The sequence below is a fragment of the Plectropomus leopardus genome, chromosome 12 (genome assembly GCF_008729295.1).
Source record: "Plectropomus leopardus isolate mb chromosome 12, YSFRI_Pleo_2.0, whole genome shotgun sequence".
In the NCBI taxonomy this organism is placed as follows: domain Eukaryota; kingdom Metazoa; phylum Chordata; class Actinopteri; order Perciformes; family Serranidae; genus Plectropomus; species Plectropomus leopardus.
Window position 1 is genome coordinate 18,969,682 of NC_056474.1, and position 23,567 is coordinate 18,993,248.

At 39.1% G+C, this 23,567-nt stretch overlaps 1 protein-coding gene across 2 annotated transcripts in view; it reads right to left on the reverse strand.

Annotated features, from left to right (window-relative positions):
* Positions 1–961: 961 nt before the first annotated feature.
* Positions 962–23,567, reverse strand: part of pik3r2 (phosphoinositide-3-kinase, regulatory subunit 2 (beta)) — a 43,369-nt gene continuing 20,763 nt past the window's right edge. For both annotated transcript variants that reach the window (XM_042498421.1, XM_042498422.1), the window contains exons 3-16: positions 21,533–21,625; positions 17,621–17,695; positions 16,369–16,521; positions 14,566–14,776; positions 14,389–14,474; positions 14,047–14,149; positions 13,161–13,259; positions 12,786–12,966; positions 12,480–12,599; positions 11,637–11,779; positions 11,348–11,524; positions 11,078–11,149; positions 10,748–10,918; positions 962–10,065 (exon numbers count right to left, since the gene is read on the reverse strand). In XM_042498421.1, coding sequence (XP_042354355.1) covers positions 9,858–10,065; positions 10,748–10,918; positions 11,078–11,149; positions 11,348–11,524; positions 11,637–11,779; positions 12,480–12,599; positions 12,786–12,966; positions 13,161–13,259; positions 14,047–14,149; positions 14,389–14,474; positions 14,566–14,776; positions 16,369–16,521; positions 17,621–17,695; positions 21,533–21,625 — 1,892 coding nt within the window. In that variant the 3' untranslated portion in view covers positions 962–9,857. The remainder of the gene's footprint in view (positions 10,066–10,747; positions 10,919–11,077; positions 11,150–11,347; positions 11,525–11,636; positions 11,780–12,479; positions 12,600–12,785; positions 12,967–13,160; positions 13,260–14,046; positions 14,150–14,388; positions 14,475–14,565; positions 14,777–16,368; positions 16,522–17,620; positions 17,696–21,532; positions 21,626–23,567) is intronic.

Sequence of the window (23,567 nt, forward strand, 5' to 3'; positions counted from 1 at the left end):
CCCCCAAAATAATCTTTTTTAAAAGAAAAAAAAGTCATATCCTGCTTTGTTTGCACCTGTGTTTGCTTGCTGGCAGTCTTCTTATTCATTGCCTTTGTTGTTGCATTTCTGTGTGTGTGTGTGTGTGTGTTTTAATTGAATTGTGTTGGTTCATGATACAAGCAAAAGGGAGACCCTTTTCCAAAAAAACATTGCTTAATAGTGCTACTAGTGGTCAAAAACTCTGCATGGTGCCTTTAATTTGGGTGAACCAACTAAAACTGAACAGGGGCGAAAGCATGAATACATACCTTTTTTTTTACTCACATTTCATGACATTTTGAGAACAGCACTGTAAATCACTGACATATAGTTATACATTTTAAAGGGACAGTTCAACACAAAATCCAAAGTACCTATTTTTCCTCTTAACAGTCAAGATTGTTTTGGTGTGAGTTGCCGAGTGTTGGAAATATCGGCTGTAGAGATGTCTACCTTCTCTCCAATATAATAAATCCAACTGTATCACTGCCCAGAGGGAAGCATACATTTACCAACTGACGAGAGAGAAACATTAACAGCGTCCTCGGCTGAGCTGTAATGTTAGCGGGCTCAGTGGTGTTCAGTGAGCTAGCAGTGGATGCACGCTTCATTATACGCTGAGATACGGTTGGCCGCTGTAGTTTGGCAGAAAGAAAATAGTTCCTACAACAAAGTCTATGATTAATCTTGAGTAACCAGGTCATGATTTCTGGAAAGTAACATTCCTGTTGAGGTTTTCAGGTGTATTTTTGGCACTTTGAGCACCACAAGCTGATATTGGAGATAAAAATAACTGTCAGTAGTGCTAAAAATGAGGGATACCGTCATGTCTACGCCCAGCAAAGTAACTAGGACATGACTATATGAGTATGTGGAAGTGTGTCAAGTTAATAATTGGCTCGTCATTATGAAGCCACGACAAAAAAAAACATCATCAAACTCAATTTTATATATCTTTTATTGTCTTTTAAAATCATTGCATCAGCCTAAAGAAAGAACCGTACAGATGAAAGAGTACCTGTCTGAGGACAAACACAACTCTGAAGCAAGCTGTACACGAGAGAGAAAGAGAGAAAGGTCGCATCTGAATTAAGACAGACCAACGGAGTGAGGATAACACAAGAGAAAAGAGAAGAAGAATAACCATCTTTTCGTGCATAGGGGTTGGGCACACCTCAACCAATAGGCCTCTACTGGCTGAAATAACAGTGCTCCCTCTGAGTTCAATTGCACTTTGGTGTAGAGTAGCTTTATCTGACTGCCCCGTTCATTTCCATTCATTGTTTTTGAAAGAAAGAGAAGACCACATCATTAACTATGCATTGAGAACTGTGTATTTGTTGCTGCTGCTGTAGCACTGATGCATCAGGCAACTTGTTGGGCAACCTGACAACCTGACAAACAGAAGTCTAGTTTATTAGAGCTTTGACTCTCTGCCAAAACCAGGGTTGGACTTTAACTTGTCAAAATTCCCTTGAACCGGTCGGGTTTGCTCCAATTCTTGCGTTTTCTTTCTTCTTCTTCTTTTTTTTAGTGGTGTCACAAATGTCTTAATGTCTTAAAATTTAATTTTTTAAAAAAGCTGTTGTTTTGTTTTTTTTTACATTAGAATTTTTAGTATTTTAATCAGGCGTGGACAGAAACTTTGTGGGTTCATGCAGGATCAGGCCTGTTTTATTGGGGTAATTTGACAACGCCTGACAAATATCTCGATCTGGTCAAAACGTTGCATGATTAAGATAACTGGGAGCTTTTAATACAGTGCAGATTACTCCGTCTGTTTCTTGCTGTAGTTTGTTTTGTTGTTGTTGGATGCATGTATCCTCAAACCTGCTTGTTCCTGATTTTCTTGGGCCCAATCAAAGCTCTACTTGTTAATAGCACAAAACATGTTTGTTTTAAATTGTTACTGTTCTGTCATGTTGCCCAGGCCGTTGCCGAATGGATCACTGCCAATCTTATCTGCCAATCTCAATATGAACTACTGTACACCAGTGAAAAATACTACAACATTCACATCAGAATAATCCAACAAATGGCAACCGTTCAGGTAAAGGTCCAGACTGAGAAGTGATGCTGTGAGATCTGATACAGGCAGAAAAAAAAGGGGATATGAAAGTGCAGTTAACGTCATCTTATTTTAAATGGAAATCACACAAGCTGAGACTATAGTGGGTAAAATTTGGTCTTAAAAATTAGTTAACCAACCATTTTCATTTGTTTTGTAGTGCAAAATCAAGAATAGGATGCCTCTTGATAGTTATTCCTGAATTTCCAGCTCTTTTTACATACTAAAACTGTACTCAAGCATGTTCACCAAGTGTTTTTACTGTTATTCACGACATGTGGGTATCACCCCTTATATAAATTCTTTGAACTGAGTCTGAAATCTACCATACTGTACATATTATAAACAGCAAAAAGAAGCAACAGCGTCTCAAGTTCAGTCCTGCATGTACAAGGCTCAGTGTAAGGTGAAGTAGTCAGCATGTAAAGAATGGAAAAACTGATGAATTACTACGTAACATGAATCTTGTTGAGTTATTATTTTGAAATTGAGGGAGCACTGTTCTCATAAGTCAAAAAAATAAAGAGTAACAAACAGAAAAACAGAACAAGCAGTCATAACATTTTCAAGTTTAAAACAACAGAGGAAATAAAGAAATATAAATCAATCTATCACAGCCACTTTGAGGGACAGACAGATTGATTCTCAAACGCATATTTACTATTTGGTTAATTACATATTGTAAACATTTGTATTTTCTTTTTTTTTCTGTACGGAGGAAAAAATTCAAGCTAGCTTATTTTTTTCTTTATAGGCTCTGTAAGGTTATCATTAACAGGTATAAACAAACAAACAAACAACACTTGGACAGACAAATTTATCAGCTTTTTTAAAAAGCCAAATAAAAAAAAATATACTCAGGCACCATAAAAGAACACTTTCTAATGCCATCATTGTGTACAAAGATCAGCGTAAAGGAGTGATCACAAACTGTTGAATCATGTACCTTTTTACTCTCAGCGGCCACAGAGATCCACCCGAAGGACGATACAGTGGTAAGATGGTTCTCTTTGTTACAGCATCAGTGGTGGATCTCTGTGGCGGCATCCTACTGTAAGTGTATCTTTTGTGGTGCGACTTTAAACACTCCGTCTACTCACAAAAAAAACAGAATCTTCCAAAATGACAAAACAGATTCTCACGTTCAAGAAAAACAAAAAAACTCTCTATTATTTAATAAAATGCAAAGCAGCCAAGACTGCCTTTAACATATAGACTCAGCTCTGTAAATATAAACACATGTACATGAGCTTGCTTCTTCCTCTGAACGCACCTGATAATCATGCTTAATAGATTACATGTATGTCGATCAACTGCGATCACACAGTTTGTTGCTGATCACGATGAAGCTCACTGCAGCTGATTAGTAAAAATGCTTGCGTTTCAATAACTGCCCGAGTACAAAGCAGCCGCGGAGCAAGTCTAAAGATCACGTTCACGTCAAAGCCTCGTTTCTGATTTGTTTCAAGCACAATCCAAATCAGAATTACATCATCCAAAAATATAGATATCTAAGTATATATTTCAAAATATTTATTCTCTAGTATGTCTCTCATTCGTCAAACCTTAATAGACACCAAATATATGTGTTTCTTTGTAGTCAGTGAAAGATGTGCTTCGTGTGTGAGGCCATTTCAAGAAATATCATTTACAGTGTACCAAAGCCGATGAAAAAATATTTAATTCCTTGAATGATCATTCGTCGTATAGAAAAATGTTTTTCAAGAAGCTCCGACACAAATGCATATCTACTGTGAGCAGGATGAAAGCTTTGAGTTTCAGAGTAACATCTACCAAAAAAGTGGGCTTAGAGTCTCAACTCGAAGTCAAAGCGCAATAAAGTCTTCATCTTCTGCCCATCTCACTACCTGACCAGGTTTCATTGCTACTGAAGTTGCATTGCTTCTAGCTATTTAACATCTGTGATTAACATAGCATATATGGCAGATGAAAGTGTTTACCTGCACTGCAAAAATATTCATCTTAACAAGCAACGTGGTTCAGTTCTATATTCTGATTTTTCTTTAAGCAACTAAACATTGAGCAAATCGCCTAAAGGGGTAGTTTGTGTCTTTTGAAATGGGGTTTTTTGAGGCACTTATCCATAGTACGTATATTACCTACAGTAGATGTCAGCAGGCCCCAAGTTTGGAGAAGCAGACAGAGTACCGCCACAGACGCTAAGCAATGTACTGCTGTGGATGGGGGCAGCAGCAAAATGTATTTTAGCCACCCTGAAAAAGTCTCAAAGAAATGAATACAAGTTAAGGTGTGCACTAGATTGAGAATATTTTCACCACTTTACTTTGCCATCATTTTTTTTTTGTTATGGGCAAAAAAGCTGGGTTTCAGGAGAAAAACACTCATTTAAAATTGCTGAATAAAGGCTGTTCAACCGCCACCTCGGTAAGTCATTTTGTTTGTGTTATTATTTTACTTTGGTGTTTAAAGGGGTTAATTTGGACTCACCAAGCTAACACAATAACACAAAACAACTATCTGCCTGAGGTAGCAGTAGATCAGCACACTCCTGTGTGAAACAGGTTAAAAATTACTGTCTGTCGATGGGGTCTGATGGCTTTGACAGGAGTGTATTTTTTTAGCTGACTAAAATACATTTTGCCACTTCCCCCGTCCACAGCAGTACATTGCTTAGCTCTCATGGTGGTACTCCTGTCTGCTTCTCCATGCTGGGTGTGTGCCAACTGTCATCTACTGTGGGTAATACACTAAGGATAAGTACTAATTACAAACCCACATTAAAAAAAACAAACAGAACCGACCCTGTAAATGGAAGAAGAATCAGTGGGTTCATGAATGTATTTGAAACAAGCTGATCTGTGCTGGGATAAACTGCAACATATTGGCATTACTTTCGCAGACATGTTTGTAAATGGTTGATTTACCAAAATCCCCCTCGGAAACCCCAGACAAAGTTTTCACTGACTGTATACCAAGCAGTGTTTAGCCATGCATTTAGTTTCACTTTCTTTCTTCGGGGGCATTTCTTCAATAGAAAATAGTTCCAAGGAAAATTCAAAAGATTTAAATCTCATAAATCTCAACTATCTGCATGTTTACATGCCTCTAGCAGTGAAAAAATCTCTTCCTGTAATTTGGGTGACCCTTTTGGAAAATCACTGTTATTTGTTTTGTTAAGTTGGACAGTTTTGCTGTGTGGACACAAATTGCATAATGAGCCAGCAGCTCTCCTTAAAGTAGGTTTTTTTGAAAAGTATTACAGAGTTCATACAGTCCATATAGTTAAACTAACTCTATAATGAAAACATAGCAATCAGTCAAAAAGCATCAGAATTACATGACAGTTGTTGACCGCAGAAAACAACAAACGCATATACTGTACACTGTATACTCCGATATCATAAAGAAAACTATCGATCACTCCCGATATACTGTGTGGAAAGACCTTAAAACTATCAACTAAAAACACTATTGACAACTGAGCTTCACCACTGTCTGTGAGTTTATGGTTGTTGGGCGTTAGACACACTAGTTTTGAGTGTGTGGAACAGAAAAAAAGTGCAGTCACAAAAGTGTTGGTCCAACAAACTGGATAATGGATGCGTCAGCAGTGGCGGATGACTCAACCAGATTGCCTGCTCGCAGAGGAACTGACTCTTAATATAAAAACACTGAGAAATGCTGCATGCATTAACTTGAGAGCTTATCAAATGAGCTTCAAACAACTGGGCTGGGCCACGGATGTGTACGGTTCACATTTCTATCTTATCTGAGATTTATTCAAAAATATAACAGACAAAATTTAAAAAAAAAAAAAAAACACACACACACACCAAAGAAATCTAGCTTTGGTGCACAGTGAGAGAGAGCACCAAGCTACTGTACAGCCCCCACCAGAGAAAGAAGGAATATGTAACAACTATAGATGTAACAACAAAGAGGCACAACTAAAATCTATAACATGCTCAGATTTTTGCTCTAACACACACACACACACACACACACACACACAAACACACACACACGCACACACACACACACACAATCACACACAACTATGCTCATTTGCCAGATACCCTTTGATAAATGGCAAATGTGTGAACCACGGGGCACAGCATATGGTGGTGGTGGCACCATCTTGAAGAGCGACGCTCCAATGACAATGAGGAGAAGACGAGCTCATCACAATGACTAAAGGCACTTCTAATCTTTCTCACTCACGTGTGTTTATAGCCCTCTGATCAGAAGCACCGCCGTCACCTCTACTTTAATTCTTGGGGTTTTCTACTTGCCAAGAACTGTGCAAAGTACAGTACAATTGATTCGTCCTGACTGAAATCAAAATGTTGTCTTGATTCGAACTTTTCAGGTTGAGTTAGGTTTCATTTTATTAGTGTGATTGGTCTGTTTGGAAAAATGTTGCTACCTGAAATTTGTGAATCAACATTTTAAAAACAGAAATGATACTGTGCTGAAAAGCATTGTGTTTGTTGGAAGCTTAGGTTTTTGGATGAAACATGAATATCTCACTTTGGATTCTATTCCTTCTCAACAAAAATACATAGGGATGCACCGATTTATGGGTCGCAACATCAGTATCGGCTGATATTCGCCTTATTGACTGGTATCGGCCTATCTGCAAATAAGATGACGTTTGCCGGCGTTTTTTCTGTCGTGTCACGTCAAGTTTGCGCAGATCAAAAAGTCAGGCTCCAGATTAATAGCATCTTGTTGTCCCAGGGACAACAGAAAACCTGTTTGGGACAAACAGAGATCTTCCCTGGGACGCAGTGAACTCATTATCGAGGATGCACCCTATTGTTTCCCTGATAAAGTTACATTACAACAACAAATCTGTGCTAAAATAGGCAGGAAAAGAGTTAGTTAATGTCAGATGTTTGCACCGGTAGCTGAAACAGCTAACGGAAGTTGCAAATAGTTACACTATGATGCATTCAAGCTCTATTCAGTAAAAATGAATCTTGGGTGAATATAAGTTAAAAAGTTCTTATAATGTGTTCAAATATAATCTTATAAAATTTAGGTTTTGGTGAGAAACTTGAATAAATGCAATTGTTTAAAGAGGAAATCTGTTGATGTTTACACAGCAAAATAAAATAGATATTAGAGATAAAATTCTGATAAACTGTACATAGTAAAATGACTTTTAAAGCTGTTATAGATTTAAAAAAAAATCATATTCAATTTTATTTTAAAAGTTGCTTCATAAATGTGTATGACTGAATTTGTGCTCATTCAAAGGTAGTGTAATTAGGGGCTTAATTATTCCCAGTTTATTTTTTTTCTTTGTTTCCCTGGCCAAAAAGTGGGACTAAATAACAACCAAAATATCAGTATCAATATCTGCTAAATTGTTATTTTAAACATAAGTATTGGTCCAAAATTTCAAAATCGGTGCATCCCTAAAAATGAATCCAAAAATGCCAAATGTGCAACCTTTAAAAACAGTGCACTTTTTTTTTTAAACTGTCTATTGCCAACAGCATTGGATTCTTCTATACCTTTTTACAAAAAACTTTTTTAAAACTTTTTGGCAATGTGAGACTACTACATGTAAGAAATCTGAGAGATAATTCATATTCATTCTTAAGAAATCAACTCTGTAAATCAAATTTTAAAAGCGGCATCATGTGACTCCTCTTTTCATTTTCATTGACCACACGACAAAAACTGTAATAACCCTGCCTCAACGAGAATGAACTGTGCTTTGAAAGTGACATAGAACGACGATGGTACAATCTTTAACCTCAAGCTAAATGTACATGAGAGGAACGGGAAAAAGTCACTGCAACGGCACAGAACGGAGGAAGGGAACTGATATGAGAACTCTTAAACTTATTATTATCCACATATGACTGTTGTGCATAGTACTACCAAACATCATACTGTTTACAAAAAGTACAATTATCAACCACTGGTGCCTAGTGGAATAAAACATCAACCCAAGTGAAGGACTCCATGCATACTGTACTGGATAATCTCTCAGACCACAGAGGCCACGCTAAATGGCAAAAGGACTGGTTCTTTTTTTTCTCTTTCTTGCTACATGAAAAGACATCCTTCATTTGGCTCACATTAGCTGGATACTGTGCATCCTTAAACAGAATCTAAGAGCGTATGAAATACTCGAAAACATAAAGAAACACAGCAATGATACTGCGTAAAAGTCACATACACCCACTGCATGTGTGTCTGAAATATACTGTACATGAGTTATATTACTGCTTCTTTTTTTGTACATCAAATGTTCTACAGCTCTGTGAGTCAAGCTTGTGATGAAATGAACAGTCAAGCGCGAGGGGGGGGGGAAGTACCGTGAGTAAAATCTGCATTAAAAAAAACAACAATAAACATCTGCAAGGACATTGTACCATTAAAACAGTCTAAATCTAACTAGAGACAAGGCAAATACAGTACCGAAGATACAATAATCACGCAGATCAATGCTCTGCAAGTGTCTTAAGCATATAGAGACAAGACACATAAGAGGAGCACTAACAGTTAAGTCGATGGCTACAGGTGCTACAGTATCAAAGAGGATGGGAAAAGAAGGAAGAAGTTTGAAACAAATAGACGTTTGATGCTGGAGTCTTTCCACAATTTTCATTTTTTTTTAAAGAAACCTGAATTATGTGGAACTGCATTTATCGTCACCATCTAGTGTATTGTGATTAAAATTCTATATTCACAATACACCAAATATGTACCATGCATTTCTATCCTGGAATACAGCATTTACTGTATGTTGTACCTCGTCGTTTCAAATGGAGGCCCACTGAGAGAGAGCAACAAGCCAAAGCAGTTGAAAATAAAGATCATTTCATAAAAAATATACCTATGTGTGTATTTTTTTTAAAGCTGTAGCTTTGTCTATGTTGACAGCCGTTCATCCCCTCCTTCCTTCTTTCAACCTCGACGTGCGCCCTTGTTCTAGTGACACAGGCTTGTGGTCATTCAAAGCCATTACTATGGCACTTAAGCAAGCTTTAAAATGAAGTAATCGTTTTTTTTTCTTTAACCCATAAAAACATTAACGCCAGCGATTTCTCATCCCAATCCCACCCACACCCCCCTCGTCTCCAGTGACTACACCCCCTGGTCCATGTTTTTTTTTTCTCAGCCGCCTTTAGGTGTGAAGCGAGCAGCCTGGTTCAGCCAAGCCAGTCCTTTCAGTGGATGACAGCTCAGGCTTTTGTCTACGGAGAGTTTGCAGGCAGTCTGGGGGTGACAGATTGGGCCTTTGTCTATGGACAGTTATCACATGTTGAAGGCAAATACAACAAAAATGCCTCCTGTAAATTTTCCCATCATCCCATCAACTGGTTTCTCTCCTCTCCTCCGCGAGCTTCATAATGTGTGCTTAATTTGTCTTCTTTGAACACGTTTATTTTTTTCTCTGTATCAAAGGTATTTTCTTTTTTTCATAACTGACACTGTACATTCGAGCCTGGCTGAAGTGACACTCTCCTCGCTGCGTCAGCCAGGATAACTGCACGGTGCTTTGATACCGGTTGTAGTGTGCTTATTTTGAAGCCATGCTGTTAGCAAGGAGTGCTCTTTACTGGTCTGGAGGTGGTGCTGAAAATTCGCACCAGCCTCCAGACAAAAAGTATGATTTTTAAGTCGTGGCTATTGAGTCTTTTTCTCTCTGCCACTTAAACAAGAACAAGCATTGTTCTGAGGGTTATTTTTTTTCCCAAATGCATATGAGTGAAAATTTTGTTTTCCCCACCCTGTTTGGCGTCCTTCACTGCTGGTGAATAATTCATCTGGGGTGCTGGTTCTGGTTCTGAGAGCGGGCCAGGACTGGGTAGGCTAGATTTACATTCAGCTGGTCGTTGTGTTGGACCAAGGAGACGTTTTTGTAGTGGAGCACCAGGTCTTTGAGGGATGAGTACAGATTGTAGGGCTCTGCGAATCCATAACCTGTGACTGTCTTGTAGATGACGCAGTGCTTGGTGTCGCCCTCCACACTGAAAAGAAAAAACAGAGCATTTCAATTTTGGCCTTTGAGTAAAATGTTGTCAATATATAAAAATAGATAAATACATAAAAAGCTTGGCAAAACACCCAACAGACAAAGCTCGTTCCAAAACAAGAGTATCTGGAGTTGGTGTTCACTTTTGTAGGCGAGTGCTGAAGGAGAGGAGAGGATGAATAGCAGTGCAGAGGTGGACTGTTTTCTGTTGGACAGGAAGGTGCTAGTGGATGGCTTAGTTAGCTTTTTTTAAGTACTGGCTTTTCTATCACAACAAATGTAATACTTCCACGATAGTAGCTTGCAGTGTACTTACCCGCAGTGTTGGAAAAAGGGGTAAACTTTTTTGTTTTTTTTCAAAGATAAAAAACGGCCTTTATTGGATAGGACAGAGACTAAGTGTGAAAGGGGGAGAGAGAGGGGACGACATGCAGCAAAGGACAGAGGCCGGAGTCGATCTGCGACCGCTGCAGTGAGGGCTTAGCCTCTGTATATGGGGCAAGCGCTCTATCCACTGAGCCACCAACACCGCAGAGGGGAACAAGTTTTAATGTTGTCTCTAACTGATAACTTCTGCATACTATACCTTTAAGAAATATCCTGCTATCAAACTAACACTGTCAACATTTGGGTCAGTTATTTATGTGGATGCAGTACGAAAAAGTAGAAAAACTCACACTACAGAACAGGCGTAGGAGCCCTTCTGTGATTGGCTTTCACGGATGAGAAAGGTCCCGTCACATTTGCCTCTCAGCATTTCCTCAGCCTGGGTGCGTTTGATGTCACCCACATACCAGGTACACTCATCGTGGTGCGGTGAGCCCTCGTCCTCCTCCAGTGAGTAGGAGCTGGACACAGTAACAAAGCAGCAGACGCTCAGTCGCATCTCATGCATCATGACTAAAAGACTGAGCTCCAAACACTCCCTAAATTACAGGTGGATATAATGCAGCACCCGGTCATCACAGCACACGTTGCTAAGCTGTTAGTTCATCTCAAACACTTACTCATCAGCATCATTCTTTATGCCCAGCCATTCATTGATCTTCTTCTGCCGCGTACCCTTCTGTGTCAACCATCTGCAAAAACCAGAACACCCAAGAATTAATGCTGACAGTTTACCACTCACACACCAGATATAAAGATAAGCCAGAGTATATATTTTATGGAAATGTGTTGATATGTGTTCATGTATACATATATAGTATACACCTGTATTATTGTGCATAGGAAAAAAGTGTTTTTGTACTTCATGGAGTCTTTTAAATCGTTCATACATTAGGTACTGGTCTCTGATTTTGCGGAGCTGCATGAGATCCGGTTTGAGGCTGTTCATCTTCTTGTCGATTTCTCTGTTATCAGAGACCTGCTCTCTCAAGTCCTGCTCCAGCTTACGCTTGCTGTCGTGGATCTCCTTCACACGAGACTTCAATCGCTCTGAGTTGCTCTGGATCCTAATTTAAGAGACAAAATTAGTTTAATTCAGTAAAACAAGCTATAATTATCAGTTATATCTTCCTGCTTTAAATTAATCTTAGAATCTCATGCACATAAACATGAATTTACTTTTGAATCTCTTTTTCGTTGCCCTCGCGTTGGAATCGCTCCAAAGACTCTCTGCTGTAGCGCTCCTGCGTCTCACACTGCTCCTCAAAGATCTTGATGGTCTCATTGAAGGCCTCGATGGCTGTGCGCTTCATCTGCAGCTCCTGTGAGAACGAGAAACGGAGACACAGATTGTAATGTATTTGAATTTCACTCAGTCCTTCGCTGCTAGTATATCACACATATCTTATCTTCCACCTGCTTGTGTTACAGGTATACTACGCAAGATTTTCCTAAAAAAAGATGTATAGATTCATACAGAGGTATTCCCTCTCAATCATCACTTATGACCCAATAGAAGTGCGTTGTTGCGTATTTGTCTGCACACTACCCTCTGTATCCTTACTCATTACTTTATATTATTGTGTTTGGGACGTTTGTGGGCATGTACCCCCATAGCACGTTGGTGAGGTCGGGGCTTTGTAAAAAAGGTGAGGATCAGGTGTAGGACCGTAAGCAGTATACATCATAGAGACGCAGACATGGACACCAAAAATCATAATATCAAATCGTGAGGTTCACAATAAAAACAATATCTTTATTGTCATTATACAAGCACAAGTAGATTCAAGTTCGTAAAGTTCCATTATGATGCCTTAACAAATACGTAAAAAAACAAAAAAACAAATTGGTTCAAAAAGAAAGCAATAAATAAAGTTGTAATGGCTATGTAACATAGAATGACTGTTAGATTTTTTTTTATTACCACAGCAATTGCTATATATGTCAATAACTAGATTTTTAATGTAGAATAGTTATTTCCTCTTATTTCCTGAATAGACGGTATGTGTGTTGAACTCTTACCTGTGATGTGCGTGTGTATTCCTCGTATAGAGAGTCGTACTCGCGGCTCTTCTCCTGGTACTGCTCATGATAGACTTTCAGCTGCTCTCCCACCTCCTCTATACTGTTCTCCTTCACCAACTGAGCCGTGCAAAATGAGCACAAGATGAAAAAACATCGCCACTTTGATCAATGAAACAATGAAACACAATTCAAGTAGTCCCACCATTGTCATTACCCATAAAAAGAATGAAAGATTTCTCAATCAAAGGAGGCCTGCAGAGGGTTTTTGCTTGCAATTGAATTTGAAGAATCAAAGTCACAAACCTGTTGGTATTTGGAGACTGGGTACAGAAGCCTGGTGTCCAGTTTGGCATTGTATTGGGCCAGGGACTCGTGGCGGTAGTGATTGATGAGCTCCACAACAGACAGGAAGGTAAGAGGCTCAGAGAAGCCGTACCTCCCGTCTCTGTGGTAAATCTTTATAAGCTTGTTGTTCCCCCCTTTCCTGCAGGGGGAGACATGAGACACATGAGAGAAAAGAACATGTCAGGACATATACATGTTGAATAAATTATAACTTTGAGCAAAGGTCTGCTTTTGTCCGTTGAATGTCACATTTTGTCATTTATTCATTTAGTATCTATTTAAGTGATTCAAATGTGAAACAAAGTGATGCGGGAGACAGTATTGTTGCTGTACCTGAGGGTGAGCGTGTACTCGCCCTCCAGTTTACTGGAGGCATCTCGGACCAGGAAGGTGCCATCTGGAGTGTCTCGCAGCTTTTCATTCACCTCCTCTCTGCAAATACCATGACATGCAGTACTTACTTCATGAACACAAACCGTCATCAGCAGCAATTCAACAGCACAATGATAACCTAATTTACACAATCACAAACAGGTTTAATAAGAAACACTGATTTTTGAAAGCTGTTCTCAAGTGTAGTGGACTGGAATCCAGTATTCACGATGTTGGGTATCAATGGTATTTTTTCTCATATTTTAAAGGGGACCCATTATGCTAATTTTCAGGATCATAATTGTATTTGAGGGTTCCACTAGAATATATTTACAGGATTTAATGTTCAAATAACACTATTTTTTCTTATACTGTCTTTGCTGGAACACCAGTATTCTCAGTTGTCTCTTTAAGCCCCCCATCCATAAAAACCCCAAGTCTGCTCTGATTGGTCCGCCTTTCTCTGCATCGTCATTTCATCAGCACTATCTACAGTGACAAATCACCAATAAAAAATAATAAACCAAAATTTTTAAAACCAGACATGTTCATGCAGGAATATGATCTGAAATTAGGGAGAAGTGAGCAACCAAGGTTGCATGTTTCACTAACATAAGCATGTAGCTACTTGAGGCAGCGTAGGCTTCATAATGGCTCACAGGGATGTCTTTTTTTTTTTAAATTTTCTATTCATTATTTAAAACTTTAGCCATGTTTAATATGAACATTCTTCACTGTAACATTATAAAAAAGACACAAAATAAGGAAAAGCATAATAGGTCCCCTTTAAATCCATAAAGACTTGAATCAAATTCAACAGTAACAGTAATATATTTTCATAATTTACCTGGAAATTTCTCCCCAGTACCACTCAGCATCGTTCAGCAGGCTGCCTGTGTCTGTCATGGCTGATGGAGGCAGTTTTGATTTGACTGGCTTTGCTGGAAGAACTGGACAAACACATAAAGACACAGACATCGCCATTAACAGCATTTTACAATGAATCCCAACAACTGCTTAATACATTCATACCTGAAAACTGCTAATAATGTATCTAAACAATGAAGATTTATTAAACTTTTTGAGAGTATGACAGAAATACCTAACATTGTATTAAAGATTTTACTGAAATGAAAATGTCTTTGTGCTGTTCTGTAACATAAACATAGTTCTACATATAATATCATACCTGGAGGAGTGAGGTCCTGCTCCGCAGTTCTCTCTATCAGCAGCCTCTCCACCACAAGGGCAGGGAAATCCTCATCCGCCGACAACCTGCAAATCATCCATCAACAGACAGCTTGAAATCAAAAGCTGAGACTCCCAATTTGATTTGATTTGGTTGAATTTGTGAACCGAAACTTACCAAGGGGTGGAGGGGCCTGTCCGTATCAGCAGCGGTCCGAAGATCTTTCCCAGCGTGTGTGTGTCCAGGCCATTGCTGGCCTGCGCCTGGGTGACCTTGGCCAGGTGTGTGAGGAGGTACTGCAGAGTGAGACGGTGATGGAGAGGGACGGAGGTGGAGCTCTCGAGGACCAGGCTTACCTCTCTGTCATGGCTTCCAGCGACTGCACCATCTGGAAAAGGTATTCAAATAAGCATAAAAACGATCTGTACATAAAACTTCTGATAAAATAATTGTTCTGAGGTTTTACCAGATGAGGAGAATCTGAAGTAAGACAAGACGTTTAGCACAGACTATGATGCTAAATTAGGTATTTGGGCATCTGAGACATTCTGATCAGCACTTTTTTCTTCATCAAATCCTTCTAGTTAAAATACACAGTCAATGGGGTCAATGCAAGTTTCTGTAAATATTTTAAATATATATCTCAGATTAAATCATGGAGTCCTTTGTGCAGAGGAGAATCAGCTGAAGAGTTTCCAGCATGCCTCAGTGAGCTCATCTTCTCCCAACAGTTGACTCTATTCTCTCAACGCTGACACGCAACTGACCTCGATCAGCTGCACACAAGGCTCAGATTGGGCCTTATGCAGTTCTTTTGCTTTGCCTTTCTATCTACTAAAACAACAACCAAAGCAGCTAACATTTCCTTTTTTTCTGCGATGCATAAAATCTAAATCCAAACAATTCATTTTTTTCAATAATGAATCCAATTCTACTTTTTTTAAATGAGTAAAAATATACAAACAGGTTAAGATTATTTCATCTATTTCATGCACTGACTGACTCAATTCTAAAATATTATATAATTAAGTTATATTTAAAATTATACTACCTCAAGGAGAATTAAAAACAATATAACTTTAGCTGATCTCTTACAGAAGGCAGACATTTCTACAGCCGATATCACCAAGATGAAACTCACACTAAAACAATCTAGATTAATAAATAGCAATAAAGGCAAGTGGAAAAATGTGTTTTTGATTTTAAGGTGAAATATCCTTTTAAAAGACCATTCTGGTGGCTTTGTATGTTTAAGCCAATTAACTGCAAATTGTGTGTGCTTCGCATTACTGTAGACTATTTTCCAAAGCATACCATGGGTTTTTAGAGTGATAAATGCATATTTTCCAGGCGCCACTGGTTTCAGCTCATGGTAGAGAACATAGTTGGTTTTCATTTTTTGCAAAAGTTACATTATGGTTGTATGGTAATGTAGTTTGCACATATTTTAAAGGCAGTTTCTCACTCGTGTGTCCATGTTCTTGTGAGACACTCCAACATCCAACTTCATACTTTCTAACTGTTTATCATCTGGGTTTGATTTTCTAACTACATAAATCATCAGTTCAATACTTAATGGCAGATGACTATTTGACTGTTTGACAGCTCCAGCTCTCAACTGCAACAACAATGTATCTTTGACAATTAATCAACAAAAATGGTGAAGAAAGAAAGATGGCAAATGATGATTACACTGAAGAGCCTCCTATTTAAAACAATTTTAAGGTCCTCTGAAGTTACTTTTTGTACTTTAACTGCGCAAACTGAAACCCATTGGAAAGTTAATGTGAAAAAATAATGATGTTCTTTTGAAAATGGTCGATAATAATGTACAGTCTGTGATCTGCATCACTTAAAACCTCCACTACTGGCCAATTAACAAGCCATTACCATACAGAGGCACAGAGAAGATGACACCCTTTCCTTATTAGAGTGTTCAGTCAATATAAGCGTCATCTTGAAGCATGAGCGGAGACCTACCTGCTGACTGCTGCAGGAGCTGCTGCTGCAGTGTGACGGTAGTCTGAAGGTGAGTGTAGACACAGGCAGGGATGACGGGTGACGGGAGGTCTCTCAGGTAGTTTAGGACACACTCAGACATGTAGCCCACATCTTTCTGACACATCTCACTCTCTGGAGCCCAAAGACACACACAAATACATTTAGTCACAACTTAAAAACAGGTAAAATTTTCACAAAACTAAATAAACTTTAATATTTCTTTTGTGGGATGATCCTTTTCCCAAATCATATGAGGCAGGTGAGATGTGCTGTACATGACCAAAGGTAAAGGGCTACTCTCATTGATGTAAGTTTTCAAATGACTTTATCAACCTTAAAAACAAAAAAAAATCCTCAATTTATATAAAGAGATTCATCGGGTTAAACTGGTTAGTCTTTTTTTATTAAATCAACTTTCTTTAATGAATAAATGTAATTAGGTGCAAGCTTCCCTTTGCCCTGTGGCAAAGAAACAGTTCAAATTTGATTTGAAGCAGAATATTTTGTTAAATAAAAACATGTGAACTTTGGAAATGATCTATCTTTTTTTCAGTGAATGTTGATGTTTGGACTCTGCAGTGCTCTGGAGTTAGACATGTTTGGATCACATGAGTCGGTAACAATCCCAGGCAGTCAACACTGGAATCTAATTCTAGTATATATGTGTAGCCTGATGTTTATCTTCAACTATCCAAAAATACTGGCTTCATGCAGAGTGAGTGGACATGACCCTCCAAAAAAGCTGCACAGCATTGAATATTGAATATTGACATTGTGAATAAAGCTATTTGGTTTGGTTATTCAGTTCTTTACCTTATGAAATGTGAAGAGCATTGCTAAAAGACAGCAAACATACACAGAAAGCATCCCACATATACGTCTATGAAACTTTCCTAATTTACCTGAGTATGTAATTTATAACAAAACAGATAGTGATACTAATTTCTTTTACATGAAAACATAAAAAAACAAATATGGACCCTCGGATTTGTATTTTAAAATAATTGTCACCAAGAAACATACTGAGGTGCACATAAGTTGAAAAATCTGCATTATCCAATGTTTCAGTGGTCCATGGTGGACAAACTATGTTAACTGTTTCTCAAGCCAAGCTTGGAATTTCTCAACTTGAGAAATTCCAATTCCAAATTTCTCAACATAAATACAGAATATTACAAACTCTTAAGAAAGTGGATTAAAAAATGTGTGTCTCTGACTCAGACTAACTCACCGGAGCTCAGGCTGTACACTGGGCTGTCTGAACCTGAGGAAACAGTTGACCTGTACAATATCTTGCAGTCCAGACCTGAGAAAGACAAAAAGAGCAGTTGAGTTAAAAGTTTGCACAAAAAGGACATAAAACATAACACTGTTAAGTGGAACAGAGTAGAAAAAAGAAGGGGAATACAAATAATCAACAGTAGAAATATTTATACACTGCAGCCAGATGCTCACTCTAATGCAAAGGATGTCTCCATGGCTGCCTACGACCACAAAATCTACTGCAGTGTAAAAGACATATTAGCCATGGTATGCATGCAGACATTTTATTACCAGCTGGATAACGTCAGTTTATAAACAACAACTTGTACGTGACAAAGCACATGGCCAGATATTTGTCTTGGAAATACACAGCACAAATTTTTAGCTGTTTGCGGTTTTCATGTCAGTCTCACATCCAACAACAGAGAGAAGGGGATCAATAAATTTAGGGAGAGTTGGTCCCTCCGATGTTCTTACACATGCAATATTTACAAGAGCAGAGGCAACACATGTTTGTTCTTTTCTTGGAAGAAAATGTGTGATTCATTTAGTGGCTGTGACGCAGCATGAAAATTTAAACTCTTAACTGGATCATGAAGTTATTTCAAGCAGACTGCAGTAAAGGTAAACAATCTTCTCAATTTTATAAGGGCATAAAAAAAGGTTAAGAGTTCTTTTATGTTGTGGTCAAGTAGAAACCCTTGAGCATACTAACACTGTGATCCAAACCTTGTTAGAAAATCTCTTCCATGACAGAGATTAAGATTTAAACATCCAGGGAAAGTATCCCTGAAAAACACATTTTCACTTTGAATGACTCCCTTTCTCTTTTTGGTCCCAGGCTTAAAAAAAACAAAAAACATTGAGGAACGCTGGGTCTAGACAGCTTGCATCTAGGAGGCAATTCTTTGAGACTAGCCAGTCTCTCAGATAGTTGTGAAAACCACACCATGCAGTCACAGCGTGTGTGCATCCAGCACTGGGAAGTAATTCAGTATTAGTGCTGCATTATATTATTTACATTCAGAGACAGACCTCCTGTCGCCCCTTTGGTAGATACCAATCTTTCCCAACACCGAGCACGACAGGAATTTTAGCAAATCCTTCTCAGATAGAGAGCCAGTAGAGTCACATCTAAAATTTACTCTCCATAACTTGTCTGCTTCTCTTTGACTTGATTTCCTCCTTCAATAATGTATAAAAGCTTTGACCTGAATTCACCTTATCACTGCACTTCATGAAAAGACTGAAGCCATGCCCCAATTTTGATGCAAAACTAGAAGGCACTCTGGGAGAGTGAAGACCTGCACCAAAACCAACAGTCCAGTCTCCTATGATATGCAGATCTGCGACCACTGTATACTGTATGTCTAGATATTTGTCTCTTTCTCTCCCTCTATATATCATTTTGTCCTAATTATTACTGTAATTTTATTATATTGATCTGTCCTGGATCACTCCTCAGTTGCTCTTCCTGAGGTTTTTACCACTAATTTCTCCATTAAAGGCTTTTTTTGGTGAGTTTTTTCCTTATCCGCTGTCAGAATCCAAGGACAGAGGAATGCTGTATGCTGTAAAGCCATCCGAGGCAAATTGTGATTCGAGATATTGCTATAAATAAAACTGAATTGAATTGGATATATTTCCCAAACTATTGCACAGGGATGCACAACAACATTGGCATTTCATTGATTTTGGCAGATTTTGACTTGAAAATGGAATATCAGAATCTGCCGACATACTAATTTCTGCCCATATCACACACCGATATACATTCATTTTTTATTGAAAAGGAAAAGTGTACAAAACATCAACCTAAAATTTAAGTATTTTTCTTATTTTGCACAATGAATTAATATTCATTGTGCAAAATTGTGCTGGTGGGTCATCATGATAAGAGTGTGCATAATATGATGATAAATATTGGTTGTCATTATAGAAAAACACAATTTTAATTGATATTGTGCTCTTTTATGTTCACAACACACAGATGTCTTTGAAACATGTAAGGTGAACAAAGTAGAAATATTGCACATTTAGCAAAATTATTTGCCAATTAACCAATTTAGCGAAAAATAGATCAGTGATGGTGTGTCCGAGATCATCACATAGCCTATATTACTGAGCCTGAGCGTGACTAAGCCCAAAAACGAAACTGTTTTATGTGCAAATCTACTCACAGATTTACCAACATTTCATGAGTGACACTTTATTTTTACAACTAGCTATATTCTGAGCTTTACTGCCATCTACAGGATTTTAAGATATATGACATTTATTCCGTCAATACCAAATGCCCTCTCCGCAATTTTAACAAAAGGTTTTTATAATGGGCGTATCTGCCCCCTGCTCTGCTGCAAAATTTAATGGGTTCTTCTTTGTACCATGCTACAACTTTCCTCCAAGTTTCATGAAAATCGAGCCAGTGGTTCCTCGGTAATCCTGCTGACAAACACAACCGAAAACATAACCTCCTTGGTTGAGGTAACCCGTGTGTCATTAAGATTAATTACATTGAACTGGGACACAGGTCAAGTGTTCCTCATATGGCTTAAACTGACTGGCTCTCTGTGCAAACACCTCTGTGTGCACAGGTGTAGAGCTGAAACTGTAATTTAAATAATCAATTGGTTGATCCACAGAAAATGTATTGGCAGCTACTTTTACAACTGATTAATCATTTGTGTCATGTTTGTGATGTGGTGATTTGCTGCTGGTTTTGAACTGTTGCAGCCAAAATACGTGGGGCACGGTGTGACACGACACATCCGCAGCAGCATGCCCCCAACAGAGCATGTCTATTTTAATGAACTGAAGCCACTACACTGACCACAAAGCCATGCTTTCCCACACAGTCACTTCACTCCTCAACACTATTTTGCTTACATTATTTATACTGCTCTAATGTTATATTTTCTATGCGAGGCTCCACAGGCCTCCAACAGGTATACATAGAAGTGCTTAAAAACAAGTTAAATCTATTTAAAAATGACCTAAACCTAACTGTACCAGAGGCACTGCGATGCAGTAGAGCAACCTTGTATTTGTTTTTACATTTCATATTAAAACAAATAAGTGCATCCTGTTGTAAAAATGATCCAATTAACGAATTCAGTATCAGTTAATGTAGTCTACGCTTCCAAACCCCACTTAACCAGTTGCATTATCAATTGGCAAAAGTCTATAAATACACAGTGAACCACACACTGCAAAGGAGTCTGTGCAGCAAGTAAAAAAACCTCACTCCACCATACGTAAGTGGTGCGTCACATCTGTGTCTCACGAATTTTGCCACAAAATGAGCACTTTTAAGAAGTTCTATTCAGTTCTGACAATTCTTTTAACATTGAATTTACATTATATGATTCACCAATTAATCAAGGATATAATCAGAAACTTAATTGATAACAAAAATTAAAAAATAAATGAAAATTATAAGTTGCAATCCCATGCGCATGTGTGTGTGTATGTGTGTGAGAGACACAAACAGACAGAGAAAAAAATAAAAAAGGAGGGCAGAAAAAACAGAGAATGGAGTCCCACTGAGAGCTATTTGTTAATAACTTAGTGTGAATCAAACCCACTGTGCATGACTCTCAGTGAGGCCAGTGAGAACTGCTCTGACTTTAAATCACACGAATCCTCAAGGAAGGAAATCTACATCAAGTCACTAATCGACTGAGGAGCCAATGTGAGTGTGCAAGAACTAGTGTGTGCGCTTCTACATCTGCCTGACTGGATCCACATGTCTATATGTCTACACTTGTGCAAATGCTGGCGTGAGAGCAAGAGGCAGATGGCGGGAGGGAGACAGTCACACATAGACGGAAAGACAGGAGGCGAGACAGACGAATACGTTGGCCGGCTGACATGGATATACCTCTCTTCTCTATGGCTTGGATCAGGCTGATGAGGGCTGGGGGAGCCGTCTCTGGCGGTGTGAACTGCTCGCTCAGGTCCGGCACAGAAACAGCTGAAACAACAACACAAATCACTGTTACACTTCTGGCACAAAGCCTCTGAAAGGCCATGGGGGTGCTGCAGCACTGACAAGGGCGCAGTTAACTAGGAGCAGTTGGAGATGTAGAGCGTGTATAATGTTGTGAGTGTGTAAAAATCAGTGAGGAACACAATAAAATAAGATGCATTTTAGTATCCATTTCACAAGAAGCACACCTGTTTTGCAAAAAAAAAAAAAGAAAGAAGCAGAGCAGCAGTTTGTCTTCTGTGATGCTTTTGTTTAGAAAGTACTCAAATAAAATAAAACTTTTAACACAAACTAGCAGAGAAAGTTTGAAGCTTGTGATGCATCTTACTGTGGCAGTCTGGAAGTCTAACTGATGAGACATACGATAAGAAAACCAGAACAATTTAGAAAAGGTACAAAAGAAAGAAAAGAGGCTTTATACAGAGGAGTGAAAATAAAAAAGGCAAAAAAAGAGAGAGAAAAACACAGACTGCTGATGGTGAGCAAAAACTTTATCTACTTTACAACTCCCCAAAGACCAAATCAAACATCTTTTCACTCCGAGAGAAAAAGAAAAGGAGAAAGCAAGAGGGAAAAAAGAGAGATCCCATTTCCCTCCCTCCCCTCTCCTCCCCTCCCTCTCTTTTTTTTCCCCTTTTCTTCTCTCCCCTCTCGCTTTCTCTCCCCCCTCCGCTCCGTCCTGCTCGGTGTTTCGCCTTAGCTCTTTGCGTGAGTGGAGCACAATAAAGGATTTAATCAAAACTCCTGAACAAGCAAAAGCCCTGTGGCAGTGTGCCAGGCCCGGCCCGGACAGGCAGGCAGGCAGCGCCTCCTATTCGGCCCCAGAGCAGGGCTGCGAGCTGGGGGGTGGGAGGGGTGGGGGTGGGTGGGGGGGTACTGGGTTAGGGGTGGGGGTAACGCTGGGAGCAGTGAGGGCCTGGCCTGGCCGGGGCTTGGCAGTAGGCTTCTGTTCCTGGCACGGCTCGGCTAAACCGCTGCTGATTATTAATTTGGGGAGTTCAGACAAGAAACGCCGCGTCAGCACATTCCGTTCCCCCCTCTCTCCCTCTCTCTCTCTCTCTCTGGTTCTTGTTCTCAGTTTCTCTGAATGTCTCTCTCCCTCTTGCTCCCTCGCTATGTCCTTTGCTCTCTTGCATTCTTACTCTTGCTGGACTCTTTCACTCGCTCCTTCTTTCTCTCCCCTTTGCTCTCTTTTACTAAAGTTTTAATTCGATCTCTCTTTTTCTTTTTTTCTCTTCCCTTTCTCCGTGTCTCTCTTTCTGTCTCCATGCCTGCCGGTTAAACATGGAAACTTTGCCTGGCAGTGTCTCCAGCTCTCTAGCGAGCACACAGACAGACCTCTGCCTCGGCTTTATCCCTGTTGGCCATTTTGGCTGCCAGGGCCCTTCCCCCCCTCTTCTCTCATCACTGAGTGTCTCTCTGCCGTGTGCAGTACAGTTTTTACATACATGTTCGCACTAAGTTACAAACTAAACATTAAATTGTGTCCTTTGTCAATGCTTTCCAAAACAACTCTTGTGAGCAATTCCTGATCTGGCTTCACTGTCGGCAGAACATAGTGCAGTGTATTACAAAACCATTAAGTAACTTACGAAGATTTGTAGGTAAAAATGCCGCCTAAGGACAGATTGTGCCCCTGGTTAAACCAAAGTAATTCTTCTCCTTTCAGTCCAAAAACAGCAGTGCGCTAAAACAACTCAAGTGGTTTTGCTGGTGGGGGCATAAGAATATGAAATACTATCCAGGAAGTCCAGTTTGAGTAATGGGCCGCTGAGTTTTAAGGCTTGTCAGACACCATGAGACTGAAAAATGATTTGTAATGTGATACGAAAGGATTTCACAACTGTGGAAAGTTATGACGGTGACAATCATTTCATCCTCCATCTACAGCCTCTCTCACACATAGTTCCCAGTAAATTACTGAGAT